At 32.4% G+C, this 17,589-nt stretch overlaps 2 protein-coding genes across 3 annotated transcripts; both read left to right on the top strand.

Annotated features, from left to right (window-relative positions):
* The first annotated feature begins 1,825 nt into the window (after positions 1–1,825).
* On the top strand, positions 1,826–9,158 carry LOC11419070 (uncharacterized). Of its 2 annotated transcripts, none has more exons than XM_003613552.4 (13): positions 1,826–2,015; positions 2,106–2,167; positions 3,455–3,535; positions 3,645–3,726; positions 3,813–3,883; positions 4,100–4,201; positions 5,193–5,282; positions 6,207–6,281; positions 6,780–6,812; positions 6,978–7,055; positions 7,611–7,682; positions 7,857–7,966; positions 8,825–9,158. In XM_003613552.4, exons 1-13 carry the CDS (start codon positions 1,955–1,957, stop codon positions 8,844–8,846), a joined length of 939 nt encoding a protein of 312 aa, XP_003613600.1. In that variant the 5' UTR covers positions 1,826–1,954; the 3' UTR covers positions 8,847–9,158. The 2 variants fall into 2 exon arrangements, with proteins under 2 accessions (XP_003613600.1, XP_003613601.2); XM_003613553.4 differs by having other exon boundaries at positions 1,842–2,015; positions 3,645–3,723; positions 8,825–9,040.
* Positions 9,159–11,306: 2,148 nt separating this feature from the next.
* On the top strand, positions 11,307–16,100 carry LOC11417540 (50S ribosomal protein L9). Its single transcript, XM_003613551.4, has 6 exons — positions 11,307–11,458; positions 12,046–12,233; positions 12,612–12,746; positions 13,285–13,401; positions 14,188–14,292; positions 15,633–16,100. Exons 2-6 carry the CDS (start codon positions 12,087–12,089, stop codon positions 15,795–15,797), a joined length of 669 nt encoding a protein of 222 aa, XP_003613599.1. The 5' UTR covers positions 11,307–11,458; positions 12,046–12,086; the 3' UTR covers positions 15,798–16,100.
* The last annotated feature ends 1,489 nt before the right edge of the window (positions 16,101–17,589 follow it).

Here is a 17,589-nt window from a genome sequence, read left to right as displayed (position 1 = left end):
ACAAATAGAAACACAAATTCAATGTCGATAAACACGAAAAGATGAATTTGTAAACGGTCTTACAATATTCAAGATAACAACTTAAAACGATAAAATACTAACAAACAAATAATATGATAAAATCAAAATTAAAATATCAAAATATTTGTTATCTACTAGTTATACCTTTCAAGTGAGTCATATTGGTCCTTGATGCCACCTCACCTATTACTTGTCCTAAAGATATGTCAATTCAACTTTTTTATTAACTTAACAACCATAATTAATGTCAAGGACCCCAATGACCGAGAGGATTTTGGAGTCAGAAGTTTTTCTGAGTTTTCTCCTGAGTCATGAACTAGTCTCACATCGGGATGCACATCTAAAGACTAAATGATTATTTGACCTAAAAAATACTAATAAGTGCCCCTCAATTATTGGATAAAAAGACAAATATAAAAAGAGAAATTATAACTAATGCTTTTAGAACACAGGTTAAAAAGGTACATATAAGTTTTTTTTCTCACATAATCTAGTAAATTATGCACTAAATAGCTTAGAAGTTTAATTATTATTTTTAATACAACATCTGTGCTTTACTTCTTTTTTTAATCCATGATATGACCCTTTTAAAAAAAAATTGAAATAACAATATGATATTTGAGCATATAATACTTCCTACACACTTAATTCTTTTTTTTTTAAGAAATATTTTATGTAGTCTTTAATTTTAAAAAATAAAATGCTTAAAGATCCCTTTAGTTTAATCTCTTAATTTAAAACCGATTATTTTAGTAACTTAACATTAAAACAAACTAATTTCATTCAAAAGTTAAGGCAAATTGAAGTTTAACAAATGAATATGACTATGCATTTTCATAACTAAAGTGACCTTATCTTTTGAGAGACCATGTTGTGGTAACTATAAATTAAAGAAATAAATTGATCGATTTTAAAGTCAAAATATTCTTACTATACTCATGTCATTTTTCTTTAATAAAACAGTGCAACAAATTAACTGAGCTTAAGTAGTTTTTTTTTTAAGAAGTCAAAATAACCTATTAAAATTGAAACAAGGGATAATTAAATTTGAGAGATGGAGAAGAGATTTGAATCAAATAGTTAATGAACTCAACAAATGATGAATTGTTCAAAGGAATCTATGAGTTCGATTTCTAAATAGAATAACTTTTTAGAAGACTTTACTTACGACCGATTAAACTCTGGACACTGATAAACCATATCCTTAAGAAGCGGAGGGTTAATAAAAAAAATGATTAAATATTTTTTTGGTCCCTATAAATATACCAACTTTTCATTTTAGTCCCTCTAAAATTTTTCTTCAACTTTTAGTCCCTATAAAAATTTCAATCACTACTTTTGGTCCTTATTTATAAGTAAAATTTTGTATTTTTTTTTTAATAAAATTGTGCTGAAATGCGTAGAATATTGTAAAATCTCTCTCAAAAAATTTATAATTTTTTAACAAAATATAAATTAAATATGAATTTTTAACCGTAAAAAATTACAGAGAAATAGTTATTTGAAGTAACATTTAACAACTTTTGGTTAAAGCTCATTCCATTCAATTTTATGCATTTTAAGAAAAATACATTTTTTTCGAAGGTACTTTATTGATATTGTGTTTGGCCTAACTTCTCCTTAAAAATGTAGAAAAACTAAAAAAAAAAAAAAAAACCGGGTCAAACGGTTCGTTTAAAAATAAGTCATTCCATGGTTTCCCCTCCAAAATTCTCTATCCAAACATACCTTTAATAATTCGTTTTTGCTTCTTATATTCCTAATCCAACGGCTGAGATTATCGGTTGTAGTGTGTGCAGTAAGAAAGAAGTTTAGCCAAAACGACATCATCGTGGCAGTATTCGCTTTCTTCCTTCCTTCCTTCTCTGCAAGCATATAGCTACGCAAAGCCTTCACACAGGGCGCTGAAATCTCTCTCTCTCTCTCTAACGCCATGGCTATGGCTTATCATAGTGGAATCGGGATCTCCAAGGTCCTATTCATCGCCGTAACTGGTACTTCCTTCCCCCTCTCTCTCTCCCTCACACACACACACACAATCGCTGCTATCTCATGATTGATTTCACTTTTCCGTTCCTTTTCAGGTTACACCGGCACCGTCCTCCTCAAAAACGGCAAATTATCCGATTTGATCGGTGATCTCCAGGTTTCTTTCTATACACAACAAATTTCACTCTACTTTTCTTTGCTTCATTATTTAAATTCACATGTCAAATTTTACGGTTTCCTTGTTTTTTATATCTATTAAATTTCAGTAATTGATTTTCTACTCTGTTACTCAACTCGAGTTATAATAATTGGTGTCATGTGGTGGTGATCATTAGGGTTTCAGATTTTTTGGGGGGAGAATGGGTCCTGATGATCCAGAGTTCAGGTGAATTGAACTCGGGAATATTTGTTTTTAAGGGTGTGTTTGGATGGAGGGTTTAGGAGAGGAATGGAGGGGAGGGTTTAGATTTCATTTTTAAATTACTGACACTATGAAATGTTTTTTAAAGAGTTAACATGTTAACATGATAAATGATCATATAATATTTCAATCACACTTAATTTATTTTAGAGAAACATGTTATATAGTCCGTAACTTAAAAAAGAAAAACAAACCCTCCCCTCCCTTCCCCTCCTAAACCCTCAATCCAAACACACCCTAATTTTCATCTAATTATTGATACGTGTGACCATAAATGCCTTTGGCTCCCACAAATTTGGAGTGTCATTTTCTCAAACTAGAGAAAAATAACTTGTTTTGGTGGTGTGATCACTTGGTGTTTTTAGACTATTCGTAAATTATTACATTGCTTTCTAGTTTCTATAACTGATTTTAGGCCCTACTTGGATAAAAGCTTACAGCATAAGCGCTTATCATATATAAGCGCTAATTATAAGCCATTTTCATAGACAGAAGATAAATAGAGTCAAAATTTTTTCGTATAAGCTATGAGATGCTTTCGTAAGCTATCCTGGATGAAGAGCTTATGGTAATAAGCTGATCACAGCTTATAAACATGTCATAAGTCATGAGCTCTTTTCACGAGTTCTCCCAAATAGATAAATTTAGGCCTGTTTGGACAAACAACTTATTTGAAGCTTATAACACAAGTGTTTATCATGATAAGCACTTATGTATTAGTTTGCATAAAAGATAAAATAACGTTAAATTGTTTTTGTATATGCTATAAGTTGTTTTTATACGCTATATTGGAGAACTTAGGAAAATAAGCTGAAAAAAGCTTATGAAATTTGTCATAAGCTGTTTTCATAAGTTCTTCCAAACACTCTCACAAAACTTATGCTAGTAGATAAGCTCAAATAAGCCAATCCAAACAGGTCCAAAAAGTTGGATTGTTGCATTTTTTAGTCTTTCGATATTAGGATTTGTGTTGGCTTTAATAGTATATTTTATGTATACATTATATAATTTTTTTGGTCATAGGCACTGGTGAAAGGATTGGAAAAGTCCGGGGATCAGGCTGAAGGTGAAGGAGAACATGCATCGGATGCTATTGCTGCTCAGGTAACAATCTGGTTGATTAAATCTCAATATTTTTACTTTGTTTCCAAAATGCACTTGAATCAGACTTTAAAACTTTTTATCGCTAAACTATTGTTTGACTTTGCCTTAGATTCGGCGTTTGGCTAATGAAGTGAAGCATTTATCATCAAACAGACAAACCATAGTAATGAATGGAGGCTCAGGACAAAGTAGTATGTTTTATTTTGTCATCTAGTGTGGTTGCTGCTTAAGACGCCATGTTTCTCCTCTCATTTTTTTTTCTTCCTTTTTACTGTAGGTAATTTGTCATCTCTTGTGGTTCCAGCAGCCACCTTGGGTGCTGTGGGTTATGGTTACATGTGGTTGAAGGTATGGAACTGCTTCGGTTCTTGCTGCTTCTGTAATAGTTTTATTACTTTGTGGTTGACAGTTTATTTATCCGTTACAAGTATTTCCTGTTTCATAATGGGTCGCAAACTGTTAATAATTTGATTACCGTTAATTTTTATGAGTAATGTATCTATTTAATATTTATGAAATGATTGTTATTCATGATACTGATTTCTGCGTTCTTCTCAATATCAGGGCGTTTCATTCTCAGATCTTATGTACGTGACTAAACGCAACATGGAAAATGCTGTTGCAGATTTGACAAAAAAGCTGCAGCATGCCTCGGATGTCATTGCTGTAAGTGTCCCCATTTACTGCATTGGATATTCTTTCAGTATCTTTAAGTTTTTTTAGTTAGGCACACATACATGTGTGCAAAAGTGTTTTGAACATGATTGCGCACCATCAGCTCTTCCATTTGAAGAGTATGAAATCCTCTTGACATAACATTTGTTATTCTTTCAACTGAGTAGGTGAAATATAATGTATCATTGATTCCTTTTTTCACAAGACAGATGTTTGACCTAGAGTTTTTTTTTCATCTATTGATAAAGTTACTATTATAGTTTGTATTATGGGAAGACTTGAATAGGGTCGAAGCATACTATACTGTTTTAAGAGTCAAATATAGCGCTTCTATACTGGTCCAATTACAGAATGATTTTAAAAAACCATCAAGGCCTATAAAGCGATTGTGAATGTCAGAGTGGTGTGTGTTAAAAAATTTACTGTTCAGAAGTTTATAGGACTGCCAACTTCATGAAAACCTTTGGCAATCAATGACCAGTACGCAGTAATCTCTAAACCATGACCTCAACCATTTATTCCAAGACATATAGGGGCCTATCTCTTTTAACACTGAAAAGAGAAAAGCTTAATAGAAATCTTACAAACCCTAGGGACTTTGGATAATTAAGAGTAAATGGTCTTTACTGTCACAAAATGTTTTGCCTGCAGACTATAATAAGCCTTCTACCAAGCTGCAACAGTTTTTAACAGAAAATCAACCTTAAGTTAATTCTTAAAACCCACAATCCTCCGCCGGTAGAGTAAGGTAAACCCACATTATAAGAGACTGCAAGCCATTTGTTGTCCTTAATATGGGGGATTTGGCAGTTTTACCCACATTTGCCACAATGACTCACAGTTTTTGTGGAGATATTTTTCCCATCATTATGCACTCAATTCAAAGATTTAACATGGGAATTGATGCTTAAATGTAGTAGTAATCATATTTGATGCCTTTTAAATTTTAATTGCTTCTCAATGTTCATGTTTTTCATGGCAGGATGCTAAGAAGCACTTGACCCAGAGAATTCAAATTTTGGATGACAAAATGCGCAAACAATATAAGATGGCACAGTCAATTAAGGATGATGTATGTCTTTTGATGCAAACTGATTTGATGCTTGCACTTGCACCTATATATTGATGCTTGCACTTGCACCTATATAAAGATACATGTGGACCAAATAGATTTTTAGATACACACATGACAAGAATGGACTTATGTTTTTGTACATGCATCATACATACATTTTTTTATCTATGTAGACTTACCTATAGGGACTAGCACTTGCTATTTCTTTGCTGATAAATGGATTAGGTTTCCTTTAGAAGTTATTGATTTTGAAAATTCTAGTCTTGATGGATATCTATATTGGTGAAGTTATTATGTACATTAAGTAAGATAAACTCTCTTTGGACTATGACTGTTGAACCCTATTACAGAATGGCTTAATACCATAGCTGTTAGTAAACACTTGATAGTTGTTGCATCTTTTATTACTATTTCAATGGAATGTTGGGTTCTCTTATTATAAGGCATGTTCCATCATTCTCTCTCTGTTTGCTTAAGGTTTTGGTTTCAGATACTTTCTCTATCTTTACAATTTATCACCATTTATCTCTAACATATAACTTAAGACCCGATTTTTTGTTTTGTTTTGTATATCTTTGGAATCCTTACAATCACAAAGCATTCACTTCTTAATTCTATATCCTAAAATTTTAAACTGTCACTTGGAAGACTTTGACTTGGTTACTCTAATTAAATTGCTGAAAATTTTATTGCATTAGTCATTGAGGATGGTACAGTTTAGAAATATTGAAGCTCATAACTTTCAGTTGATGCCTATAATTTTACGAGTTAGTTAGGTATATGCTATTGAGCTCTTTCAAAGAGCTATGTTCCACTTCCAGTCCTGGATAATGGAATCGAAAGTGCAGCTTTGCAATGTCATATTACAATTTATAAATATGATGGGCCGGAAATGGATAACATTGTAATACTCTTGTACAGGTTAATAAAGTTCAAGATACTGTTACTACTATACATGATGACTTGAGCGTCGTGCAACACACAGTGAAAATGTTGGTATGTTTGAATTCATGTTTTGGCTTATTAATTGTTAACGTGGATATTTTCTAGTTTAGAGTTATGAAGAAGGGTATTTTGGAGTTAGGCATGATTTTGAATTATCATTTGAATTAAACTCTGCAGTTGTGCGTGGAGGATATCCGGTTTACACCAAAAAACAAAACTGTCATTTGAATTAAAAAATTTGTTGAGTGTTATAGAATGTAAACAGCAAAGGGAGACTTTAAGATTAAGAAAAACTGAGAGAAGAGTGAGCAAAGTTTTTCCGTAAATCTGAATTATGATCTCTGGTTAACAACAGTAGTGCAGATGCATTTATTTATAGAGTACATGAAACTTCTAGAAACAATAACTGTATCTGACTATATGTGATTAGATGTTGCTCAGAGTATACTAAGTCTATACTCCTAATAAGTAGGTTGCATAGTAAATATGAACATATAATTTGTTACCACTTTTATTTGAATAATTCTTACGTTGTATATACCTTCTCAGGATGGAAGGTTGAATTCAGTACTTGAGAATCAGGTAATCTTTTTCGTGTTCCCTTTAAATTTGCAACGTAGTTTGTAATTTTGCAATCAATCCGTTTCCTTTGTTTGGAAGATCTTTACATAATATTTAATGCCTGGGAAGAAAATGGGCAATTTATGAATGCCCAACAATAATACTGATTTAACTGTGTGGTTGCAGGAATTTGCAAATATGGGATTGGACTATATTATTGGCTTTATAACGGCAAATGCCCGGAGAGTGCCGGACTCTTTACAGGTTTGTATTTGTTTGTTATTTTTATTGGTGGTAATTATGTTTGCTTATGTTGTTTGTTGCCCTACATTAACCTGTTATTACTGAATGTTCCAATTATGTATGGTTTGGATTTGACTATCATTTGTCATCTATTGTATGTGTTGATGACAACAAGAAACTTAGATGAAGTTGAAGAGCGTTCCTTTTTTATTTAAAAAAATATTCTCTACTTTCAGTTTTAATTACAAACATTATCTACTTTCAGTTTTAATTACAAACATTATCTACTTTTAGTTTTAATTACTAGGAGACCATTTTGTTTTTACTTTGTACCTTGTTTTCAAATTTTTGTAAAGAAAGCTGTAAAATTTGAAAACAGTACTGTTTCAGGAAACAAAGTGAAGTAAAGTGACAATTTTTTGTTATTAAAACTAAAACAAGAAGTGTAAACAAAAAACGAAAGTGGAAACAAAACAGGACCTTATATCTAGAACTCACATTTTAAATTACATTGCTTTAAACATTTCTTGATCCATCTAGTGGCTTAATTATTAATGTTATGTCTTGTATTTTCAGGGAACTATTCCAAAGGAACAACCAAAACTTCCAGGGAGGTCTACTAGTATGCTCACATATCCAGGATTTCAGGTATTCTTCTACCTTGTACTTTGTTATCTATTTTCACTTAGTGTGTTGCAGATTAGTTTGTCATTTGATAATACGGGGCATAAGATGCTATTTACCTCATGCTTTAATGTCCTGCTTTCATAACTTGGAGTTTACTACTTATAGTATGCTTGATGATTCCGTTTTCACTTGCAGGGTCTTAAAGACATTGCAGAGTCATTGTCTAGTTTAGACAGGTCAGCTTCAGATACTATTGTGCCGGGTGGTTTGGATAATCTGGAGAAGCAGCGAAGGCCGTTGTTGAGGTTTGATTTAGCTCAAATTTGACTCTTACAATATTTTCCCTCATGTGGAAAGATGCATAACATGCTTACATTCTAAGTGGCACCTGTCTAAATTCCAGGGTTCCTTATTTTCTATACCCCAGGGAGGGTTGAATAGTGATTATCACTCTGATTTTCCTCACAATTTAATAATATGTACTGTTTACCCACTTCTAAAAGTTGTTTAGTTGACGCAACTTCTGCACGTGAAAACATAATGAAGCTTAAGGATGAAAGCTCTTGTGTGAAGGGAATTATTGTTTTCACCAGTTAGGTAGTTTTATTTACACATAGGTGCAACACAAACCCAACTTCAAACAAACATTTAGGGTCATTTTGGTTGTGTAGTGATAAGATAAATTATCATATCCTGTCATTTAGCATATCTTGCTTTCGTATTATTCAACTGATGGACTGTTTCTTAGTCAGATTCAGTCCAGTATAAAAATTTCATATGGAAATCTAGTTGTGGACTGCTAAAACAAACTGAGGCTGACACTGTAAATTTCATATTGAATATACAAATCAAGGCAGTGATAGCATCTGTGGACTGCTAAAGGATATTCCTTTGCCAAAAATAAATGATGCTGCAGCGGAAGGCAAATTTTCCTCTGCTTAGTATTCTTTCCGTCCAGTTTATCACAAAAATAGTTATAACTCTGCGATTAGATTGAAAACTCTGATTGACCTCAGGAACTTGTGTTAACTCATCCAAAAAGAGAATATCTATTGTTGTTTCCTTCATGACATAATAATAACATTTTGTCACTGCTGTTTTACTATACAAAGCAATAAAGGTAATTTGCATTATTTTGATTTGATCATGCTTTAATTTTGCAGGGCTACTTCGACCAAGTGTTGATGGCGTCTCATACGATGACTATGTAGCTTTTAGGCGTTTCTTAATTTTTACTTATTCAGCAGTAACTTTTTGCCTGCATAAATCATAATATACCTGCTATTTTCTGTTGTGATTTTCTTGTATATCTTTATAATTTCTACATTGTATCAAATGAACAAACAGCTTTCTATATTCAAGCTAGTGATTTTGGATTATATGTTGTAAAGAAAATTGAGCTGCCAACAGGAGTTTGGTTTGGTTCTACCTGTTTATGCCAGTTGCTTTTGAATGTGGCATTTGGTTGTGACTTGTTATACTTTATGTTTTCCAAAACAGTGACTACTTTTTACCATCAAATGTATGAGATGCATGTGTTATAGCGAGTTTTAATGATTTATGAGCACAAGAAATACTATGCTTTAGCACAAATTAACTTTTGTAAAGAGGTCAATGGGAGTTGATCCCACGACTTTGCGGGTGAGTTAACTCCTTATCAACTTGGCCAATCTTCATTGGTTTTTTGGATATTTAATGATGGATGAAATGAGATTAAGTATTACAAAATGAAAGTTGAACTAAGTTATTTACCAACGATATTTTATTTGTTATCGAAAATTTTGGGGTTTTTATTTCCTTATTGTGACAAGGAGATTTATATGCATAGTAGGTTTGTTCTTCATCCTATACCCATTTATTAAGTAAAATAAAAGCATGAGTGTTTGATTGGATTGAATCACTTTATTTAATCTTATTCTTGGAGATATGTCAAATATTACCGAAAATTTCCACACAAATTGCATTTTTTTTACTCAATACAAGCTCAAGTCGTTTTATTAATCTATAAGAATATGCAAAAGGGTTACACTTAGAGGTGGGAATAGGCTAGGTCAAGCCTACGAAAAAAAATTACAAGCCTTGTTTGAAAGCTTACTTTCAGGCCTTCTTTATAATAAAGCCATCAAATATAGCTCATTTGATCTACTAAATAGGCTAAAAAATTGCTTTTTTGACATAGAATATTTCCTATTGACATAAGTAAATGACCAAATTACCCCCAGCGGTAGTTAACTGCCTCTGGCATATGCGCTGGCAGTTAATGCCGCTGGCTCCTCCAGAGGCAGTTAACTGCCGTTGGCTTTGCTGCTTTTTATTATGATTTTACGCGTTTCGGTCGAAAAATCAAAATAAATTGAAATTTATTCAGAATTCTACGAAACTTTACAGACCCTCTATATATATTTTTTTAGAGCCGTCTGCAAAAAATCAGATCAAAATTCAATTTTTAGGTCGACATTTTGATGTTTTGGTTTCTTGAGTTATTGACGCATTAAAAATTCATATTTAATCCATCCAATTGTCGAAAAATTCTAATTTTTTGCGGGAAATGTTTTTTTTTATGTTCTTAATATGTGTAAAAAATAATGAAAAAAAATTCAACCTCTATATAACTTTTCCGGACGTGAAGTTAGAAAAATATTGCAATTTTATGCGTTTCAGTAAAAAAATCAAAATAAATTGAGGATTACTCGAAATACTAAGAAAATTTTCAGATCCTCTATATGTATTTTTATAGAGGTGTCTGCAAAAAAACAGCTAAAAATTCAATTTTTAGGTTGATGTTTTGATGTTTTCGTGTCTTAAATTTTAGGCGCGTTAAAAATTCATATTTAATTCGTCCCTTGTCGAAAAATTTAAATTTTTTGTTCTAAACATGAGTGCAAAAAAGCGTAGAAAAGTTCAACCTTTAGGACACTTTTTCGGACTCGCACTTAAAAAAAATTGTGATTTTGCATGATTCGGTCGAAAAATCAAAATAAATCGAGACTTAGTCGAAATGCTACGAAACTTTAGAGACACCTCTATATAAATACATATAGATGATGTGAAAAGTTTCGTAACATTCTGAGTAAGTGTTGATTTTTTTTATTTTTTCAATTGCAATTTTGCGCGTTTCGGTCCAAAAAATAAAAAAAAATCGAGACTTATTCGGAATGTTACGAAACTTTTCACATCATCTATATGTATTTTTTATAGATGTGTCTGTAAAGTTTCGTAGAATTCTTAATAACTTTCGGTTTATTTTGATTTTCTACCGAAACGCGTAAAATCTTAATAAAAAGCAGCAAAGCCAGCGGCAGTTAACTGCATCCGGAGGTGCTAGCGGCAGTTAACTGCCGGCGCACATGCCAGAGACAGTTAATTACGCTGGGGTAATTTGATCATTTACTTGTGTCAATAGGAAGTTTTCTATATCTGAAAAGCAATTTTCTATAGGCTAAACAAACCTTGAAGCCTACTTCATAGCCTTCATTCATTTTTTTTATTTTTTTTGGTTTTCTTTTTTATTTTTTAAAAACTATATTCAATTATATAAGTTATAATAATCAAATTAAAGTGTTTTTGTTGATAAGAAGTAAAATTAAAAAGTGATTAAAAATGAATCTTTTAGAGGGAGAAAGTGATTATGTGATAGTTACTGAATTTGTTCGTAAAAAAAATTAATTATTCTTCGTGACATTTTTGTGAGAGAGTTGAGTTAATCAGTCTGAAGCTCCCTTCCAGTCGCAGCCGCCTTTAGCTCGCATTTCACTCCCATCGTCAGACGTCGAACTCGCAATCGATAACTCTGACAGGTATTTCCAATATGATTCGCTACCCTTCCTCTATTTTCATTTTACAAATTTCAATGACATGTTAATCGTGCTTTTACTTCATCTTCATCCTAATTCTTCTTTTCGTTATCAATGTTTTAATTCTAAGAGTTTTTATTTTATTTTAATTCTTTTCAACATTTACAAGTGTTGTCCAAACTATTTATCTTTTGTCCAAACTATTGCTTCAATTGACTAAATGCTTTGTAAAGGAAAATGTTTGAATAATTCATTGTAGATTTGTAGTGGGATTGTGTTGTTTCATATTATGCATAAACATTATAGTATTTTTTATTTCAAATCATGAATACATTATGAATTTTGAGTAATATTTAAGTTGTTTTAGTATTTTTTTTCTTCAACATTATAGTATTTTAGTATTAAATATATTAGTGTCCGTGTCATGAAATAGCTCCCGCGCCGCGTCAATTTTTGGGGTGGCCGCGCCGCGCCGCGTTTCCGCTTTGATAACAGAGGCTTTCATTTTCTTTCGCATATTCTGATTTTATGAAGAAATGAAATTATTGGTTTTGATACTGATACAAGATTATCTTTTTGAGTTTTAACAGAGAGAAAAGTGTTGTTACTGTGCATTTGAATCCGAATCAGAATGGGGTATCTTCAATTTGGAAGATATAGTGTTAGGCAGATTGTTAGATTTAAAGATGTGGTTAATGAGGGTGTTGTGGTGAACCCACTCATGTATGCATCTCAAGGATTGCGTTACAATCGGAAGCTTCAAGTTATTCTTACAACTGTAAGTATCTATCTTAGGGTTTTAAATTGGGGGCCGCGGTAACAGTTGTGGTCGCGTCGAGACATTTGACATTTGTCAAAGAGTCCCACATGGGATAAGAGATGTCCCAACGTGGAGTCCCACATCAAATGAGGGCTTATATAGGATTGGCCAACCCTCCCTTTTGAGCCATGATTTTCAGGTGGAGTTAGGTTCAATCTGTTCCAAATAGTGCTATTGCGACTTCAATCGTGGTTGCATTGCAATTTTAGCGACTCTGAAAACTATTATGTCGCGGTTTAGATTGCGTTACTTAAAACCCTGATCTATCTTATGTTGTTTGTTTTCTGGGATTGGATTTGATTCAAACTTATGATGTTTATAATTTTCAATTTTTAGAACATAGATAAGCTGGGAAAAGCTGGCGAAACTGTCAAAGTTGCTCCTGGATTTTTTCGCAACCACCTAATGCCCAAGCTCCTTGCTGTCCCTAACATTGATAAGTTTGCTTATCTCCTCACTGAGCAGCGCAAGGTTTTCTTTTACTCCCTTCTGTGTGTTTACCTACTAATCTATACAGTTATGTGGTCAATGTCAGTCACCATTATGGGAGTTCATGTTTTTGAATTTTATAATATTCATAGTAATTAGTGTGCCATAGCGGAACATGCTAAGTAGTGGTGCTATTGCTTAGCAAAATTTGTACAAATCACTGTTGTTCCGTTTTAAGTTATATAGTACAAAAAAGTGGCTAGAGTGGCACTACAGCACTACTGTGTAGCTGAATCTGAACTAGCAGCTATTTCGTGATATGTGATTGACAACATTGTTATGGAGTAACTTTAAATTCTTTATATGAATCATGACAGTGCTGTCAGATTTCAGATCTGAAGACAGTCCTTTCCCTGTCTTTGTTTATGTGAATGTCTGCAGTAAACACTAAACACTGTCAACGTTATATTTCTGTGCTGGTATGCTTGAAAAATATACATTTGCATACTCACATAGCTATTCTTTATAACAAGTTATGGTCCCTTCATCAATTGCTAGAATTATGTTTTAAATGTTTCAGATTTATCAACCTACTGAAGAAGTGAAGCAAGAAGATGTTGTTGTTGTTACCGAGTCAAAGGAAGATTTGATGAAAGAGTATGAAAGGGCAGCACTGATTCTTGATAAAGCTAAGCTGGTTAGTAGTTTACTCTTCAAAGCCTTTCAAGCCTGTTTGATTGAGACCATTTGTGGTCCTTTTTTGGGAATAATTTTCTAGTCAGACGATTGTTTCATATTTATTGCCATTCGTTGAGGAATTTGCCATAGCTAAAGTGCAAATGAACTTTTCTGAAACTAGACTTGTCATTGAACTGGTGAATGTATTATAGTTCACTTGTTCAATTGTGGTTGAATTGGTGTGAAAATTTATGTTGAAAATTATATAATACGATACGGTAGAGTTAGGACAGTTATTGTATGAGGTCTAACCAAAGCCAAATGCAAAGGCGCATAATAGATCGATATGAACATCATGAGCTGTCACGTAATAAACCCAGTTGTTGCTGCTATTTCCGTCTCATTCCCTTCGTCCATAACCTGGGCTCGAATAAGGAAGAGATAAGATGGCCCTATATTATACAGTAAGCTAACAAAATTTTATCATGTTACTGTTTTTGGGTTGAATTGTAAATGTTGAAGCAATTACAAAAAAACTTGGTTCAAACTGGTTCTCCGTCATTGGTTTTGGATTTGTTCAACTAAACTTCATTTGTTTCCAGCTGGCAGTTTAGATTAAGCGGACATGCCACTTTACTTATTTATGGGTTTTCTTGTTGATTCGTCTGGCTTGGTTTTTTTAAACTATGATTGTGATGATACTCGCAAAGACGGCAACTGCTGATGTTTTAGGAGAAAAAGTTTACCTGATAATTTGATAGTCTTTCATTTTTAAAACTCACTAGTTAATGTGATACTCTAATAGGTCTTGCGGAGGTTAATTGATGTTAAAAAAGCGAAGGCACGTGAATCAAAAGACGAGCCCTTGGAGTTACAGATACCAGTGTCAAAAAATGCTCTTGTGGCCGAGGTAATATTTGTTCTTCATTATTTAAATGTTTTCTTGATAGCAACTAAGTAAGTAACAAATTAAAACTTTACGATGTTAAAAAAATGCAACTAATATTAATGCCGCAAGATGGACTTTCTTGGCCTGTTTACCCTTTTGCTTTGTTGATATATTCAGACCAACAAATTCCCAACCTCTTGGAAACCCTACTTTTATTTTGGTACAAACCTCAATCTGTCCCAGTATTTAAGCCCTTTGGAAAGAATTACAAGATTGATAAAGAAACAAGAAATTCTTCTTTATTATAAGACCCTTTTGCAAAAATTGTGGAGATTAAGAAAGTTGGTTGTAGTATTAAATTTGTATATAATTACTATTGTTTTTACAATTTTATCCTTAAGAGAAGAGTTAATTTATGTTTTCAACATAATATTTATTGTTGATTGAGGAAAAAGATGCAAAATAAATAAGGGTAGGTTGGTAAAGAAATAATTAGTGTACTTGGAAATATCAAAGGGGTCTTATAAAGAGGGACAATTTTTTTTTCTCAAAAGGGTCTTATAATTAGGGATGGAGGTAGTATTAATTAGAGTTATAATTGGAAAAAAAATAATTATTATTGTATTCAAAAGTGAAATGGGGTCAATTTTTTTTGGACAATATTTTTTTACAAATGACTCAGTTATTATGGGATGGAAGGAGTATTTTGTTATTTCTCTTCTGTTATCTCTTACTCTCTCCGTCCCATAATAACTGATCCATTTGTAAAAAAATATTGTCCTAAAAAAATTGACCCATTTCATTTTCCAATACAATATTAATTACTTTTTTCCAATTATAACTCAAATAATACACTTTCACAACTTCCAATTCAATATATTCTACTTTCCATTTATGATAAAGAAGAATGCACCAATACTTAACGAAGGCACTCAAAACCATTTTTCTCACTCTTTCACTTATACTACACTTCTTTTAATATGTGTGAAATGAGCAAAAGGGTCAATTATAATGGGACGGAGGGAGTAAGTTAATAGGATGAAAATGGATCCTAATTTTCTTTAACAAGAACCCAATTTTTTGTTCAAAAAAAAATAAGAACCCAATTTTCAAATAAGATGTGGATTGCAACAGAAACTAACATTACAAACCAGTATAATTTTCTTTGATATGATAATGTGCTGTAGATAGAGCACAAGCTAAAGCAATCATCTGGCATGCAATACAGACCAAGGATTATTTATTTTCATAGAAATTATAACATATAGTATATTACTAACACTGTCATATCACAGGGTCTTTTATTCCTTTTCTCTCCTATATACATAAGCAACCCTCTTTCATTGTTGTGTCATTTTTAGGTTGCAAGACAACTCTGTGTGAACATCACAGCTGAAAATCTGCATCTTCCAACACCTTTATCGACCATTGGAGAATATGAGGTGCCACTACGTTTACCGAGGTCCATCCCTTTGCCGGAGGGCAAGCTTAATTGGGCTTTGAAAGTTAAAATCCGAAGTAAATAAGTTAGTTATCTTGTTGAATCCAAGTGTACAAGGATTCTTGTTACTGATAAATTCAACTTTGAGGATTGTAGAAGTGCAACCCTTTTCTAACCGTATTCTTTGTCCTTAGCTGAAATCTCTTATTGTGTTGTTAGCATTCTCTTTCATAAAACTTTATACTTGTCAGTTGTTTCTTCTGACTTGCAAATGATTTTGTTCTACCCAGTTCTGCCTTAAAATAATCATCTTCGTATCCAATTCGGATTTTGATGGACAGTTTTGTAGTTTACCCCTTTGGAGGGAGTACTACACTTCTCAATTCAATTGCATATGATGTTCTTAGTAGGTCACATTATATGGTTGGTTATATAGTTCAGATAGTGATGCTGTTTTTAATGCGATGATGATGAATTGATGGTAAAACCAGTCTTAACAAATCTTGCATACAGTAGTAAGTAGGGTTTAATTTTTTTTTTTTTTTAGATCCTGGTGTACGCCTCGTACTCGGGATTGTTGTAGCATATGTTATAGTGTTTTTGTTACCCACCATGGGGATATACTTGTGACACTTTTGTTAACTTAGACCAACCTAAAAACATAAAGGTCTAAGTTAGCAAGGGCGTATATTTTCATTTGAAAAAGAAAAAAAAAAGTAACAATGGAATCGATAGTATTTGAGTATAACAATTAACATTATAACAAAAAGCATCAATAACAAATAATAGATATATTTGAGTATAACTTTTTTTTTTTTTTTCCATCAATATTGAAATGTTTTACTACTTAGGTTTGAATTCAGTCTCTTCCACTTGTTTGTAGACTAGGACATGGAAGTAGGTATAAGTTTGAGTCTAACAACAATGAAATGGATAATAACCTGCTTACTACTCTTCAGCGAGAAGGTTGATGTGTTAACCAAAGCTCACAAAAAAACAATAGTTTTTTTGTTACAAAATGAAGCTCCTTGATCAACTTGCATCAATTTGAAGAAGGGTTACTATATCATTCTCTGTAATTTTATAAAAATGTTTTATATTTATTTAATTTGATCAAATCAATTTAAACGGAATGCTTCAGTACGGTCTTTAGATAAAGAATTATGTTATTTGAATATTAATCGTATATCATCCTATATATGTTTATCTCTATCTCTCTTATTTTTTATTTTCTATACTTTCATTCATATTTAAAATTAAAAAAAAAAATACACAAACACCAAAAGGGTAGGTTGGGTCAAACACAATTCTTCAAAAATCATAGGCTTTTGGCTCTGGGCAAATAACTCAAAACATGGATCAATCCCAAGATCATAGATATTTGGGACCTGTTGTGGATGAAATCTCCGTCAAATCTTCAGATAACAAAGCCTCAATTAAGCATCAGAAGGAGTCCTAGACCTAATAAGAGTGTTTAGAGAAATAATTGGGACATTCATGGATTTTATTGAAACCATATTATAAATTTAGAAATCAAAATAATTGTTTACTTTGTTAACATTCAATGAAAAACTTTCATAAATCATGTGAGATATCAGATATTTTTTGTCTTTTGGTCTTGTTATGATCTTCTTTCAACGGGGTTTCAAAATATCTCCACAAGCTTTTGCTCTTTGAACATATTATGGGTCTATTCTCTGAGTCAACTAGGAATTCAATATTTTACACACAAGATTGAACTGATTTTAAATAGACAACTCCAAAAATCAAGAGAAATTATATTGGAACTAATCATATCAATATCGTATAGACACGACATAACATTTGTCCCTCAAATTATGTGCACGGAAAATGAGTCGAGTTAAAAGAAGATGCAA

This window comes from Medicago truncatula, chromosome 5 (genome assembly GCF_003473485.1).
Source record: "Medicago truncatula cultivar Jemalong A17 chromosome 5, MtrunA17r5.0-ANR, whole genome shotgun sequence".
NCBI lineage: Eukaryota > Viridiplantae > Streptophyta > Magnoliopsida > Fabales > Fabaceae > Medicago > Medicago truncatula.
This window is presented reverse-complemented; position numbering and strand designations above follow the sequence as displayed.

Bases quoted from the DNA above. Each gene is read 5' to 3' on its own strand.
- LOC11419070 (XM_003613552.4), top strand. From the start codon at position 1,955: ATGGCTATGGCTTATCATAGTGGAATCGGGATCTCCAAGGTCCTATTC. The intron at 3,884-4,099 runs GTATGGAACTGC...TCTCAATATCAG, and splicing joins ATGGTTACATGTGGTTGAAG to GGCGTTTCATTCTCAGATCT. The intron at 7,967-8,824 runs GTTTGATTTAGC...TTAATTTTGCAG, and splicing joins CAGCGAAGGCCGTTGTTGAG to GGCTACTTCGACCAAGTGTT.
- LOC11417540 (XM_003613551.4), top strand. From the start codon at position 12,087: ATGGGGTATCTTCAATTTGGAAGATATAGTGTTAGGCAGATTGTTAGA. The intron at 12,747-13,284 runs GTTTTCTTTTAC...TAAATGTTTCAG, and splicing joins TCCTCACTGAGCAGCGCAAG to ATTTATCAACCTACTGAAGA. The intron at 13,402-14,187 runs GTTAGTAGTTTA...ATACTCTAATAG, and splicing joins TTCTTGATAAAGCTAAGCTG to GTCTTGCGGAGGTTAATTGA.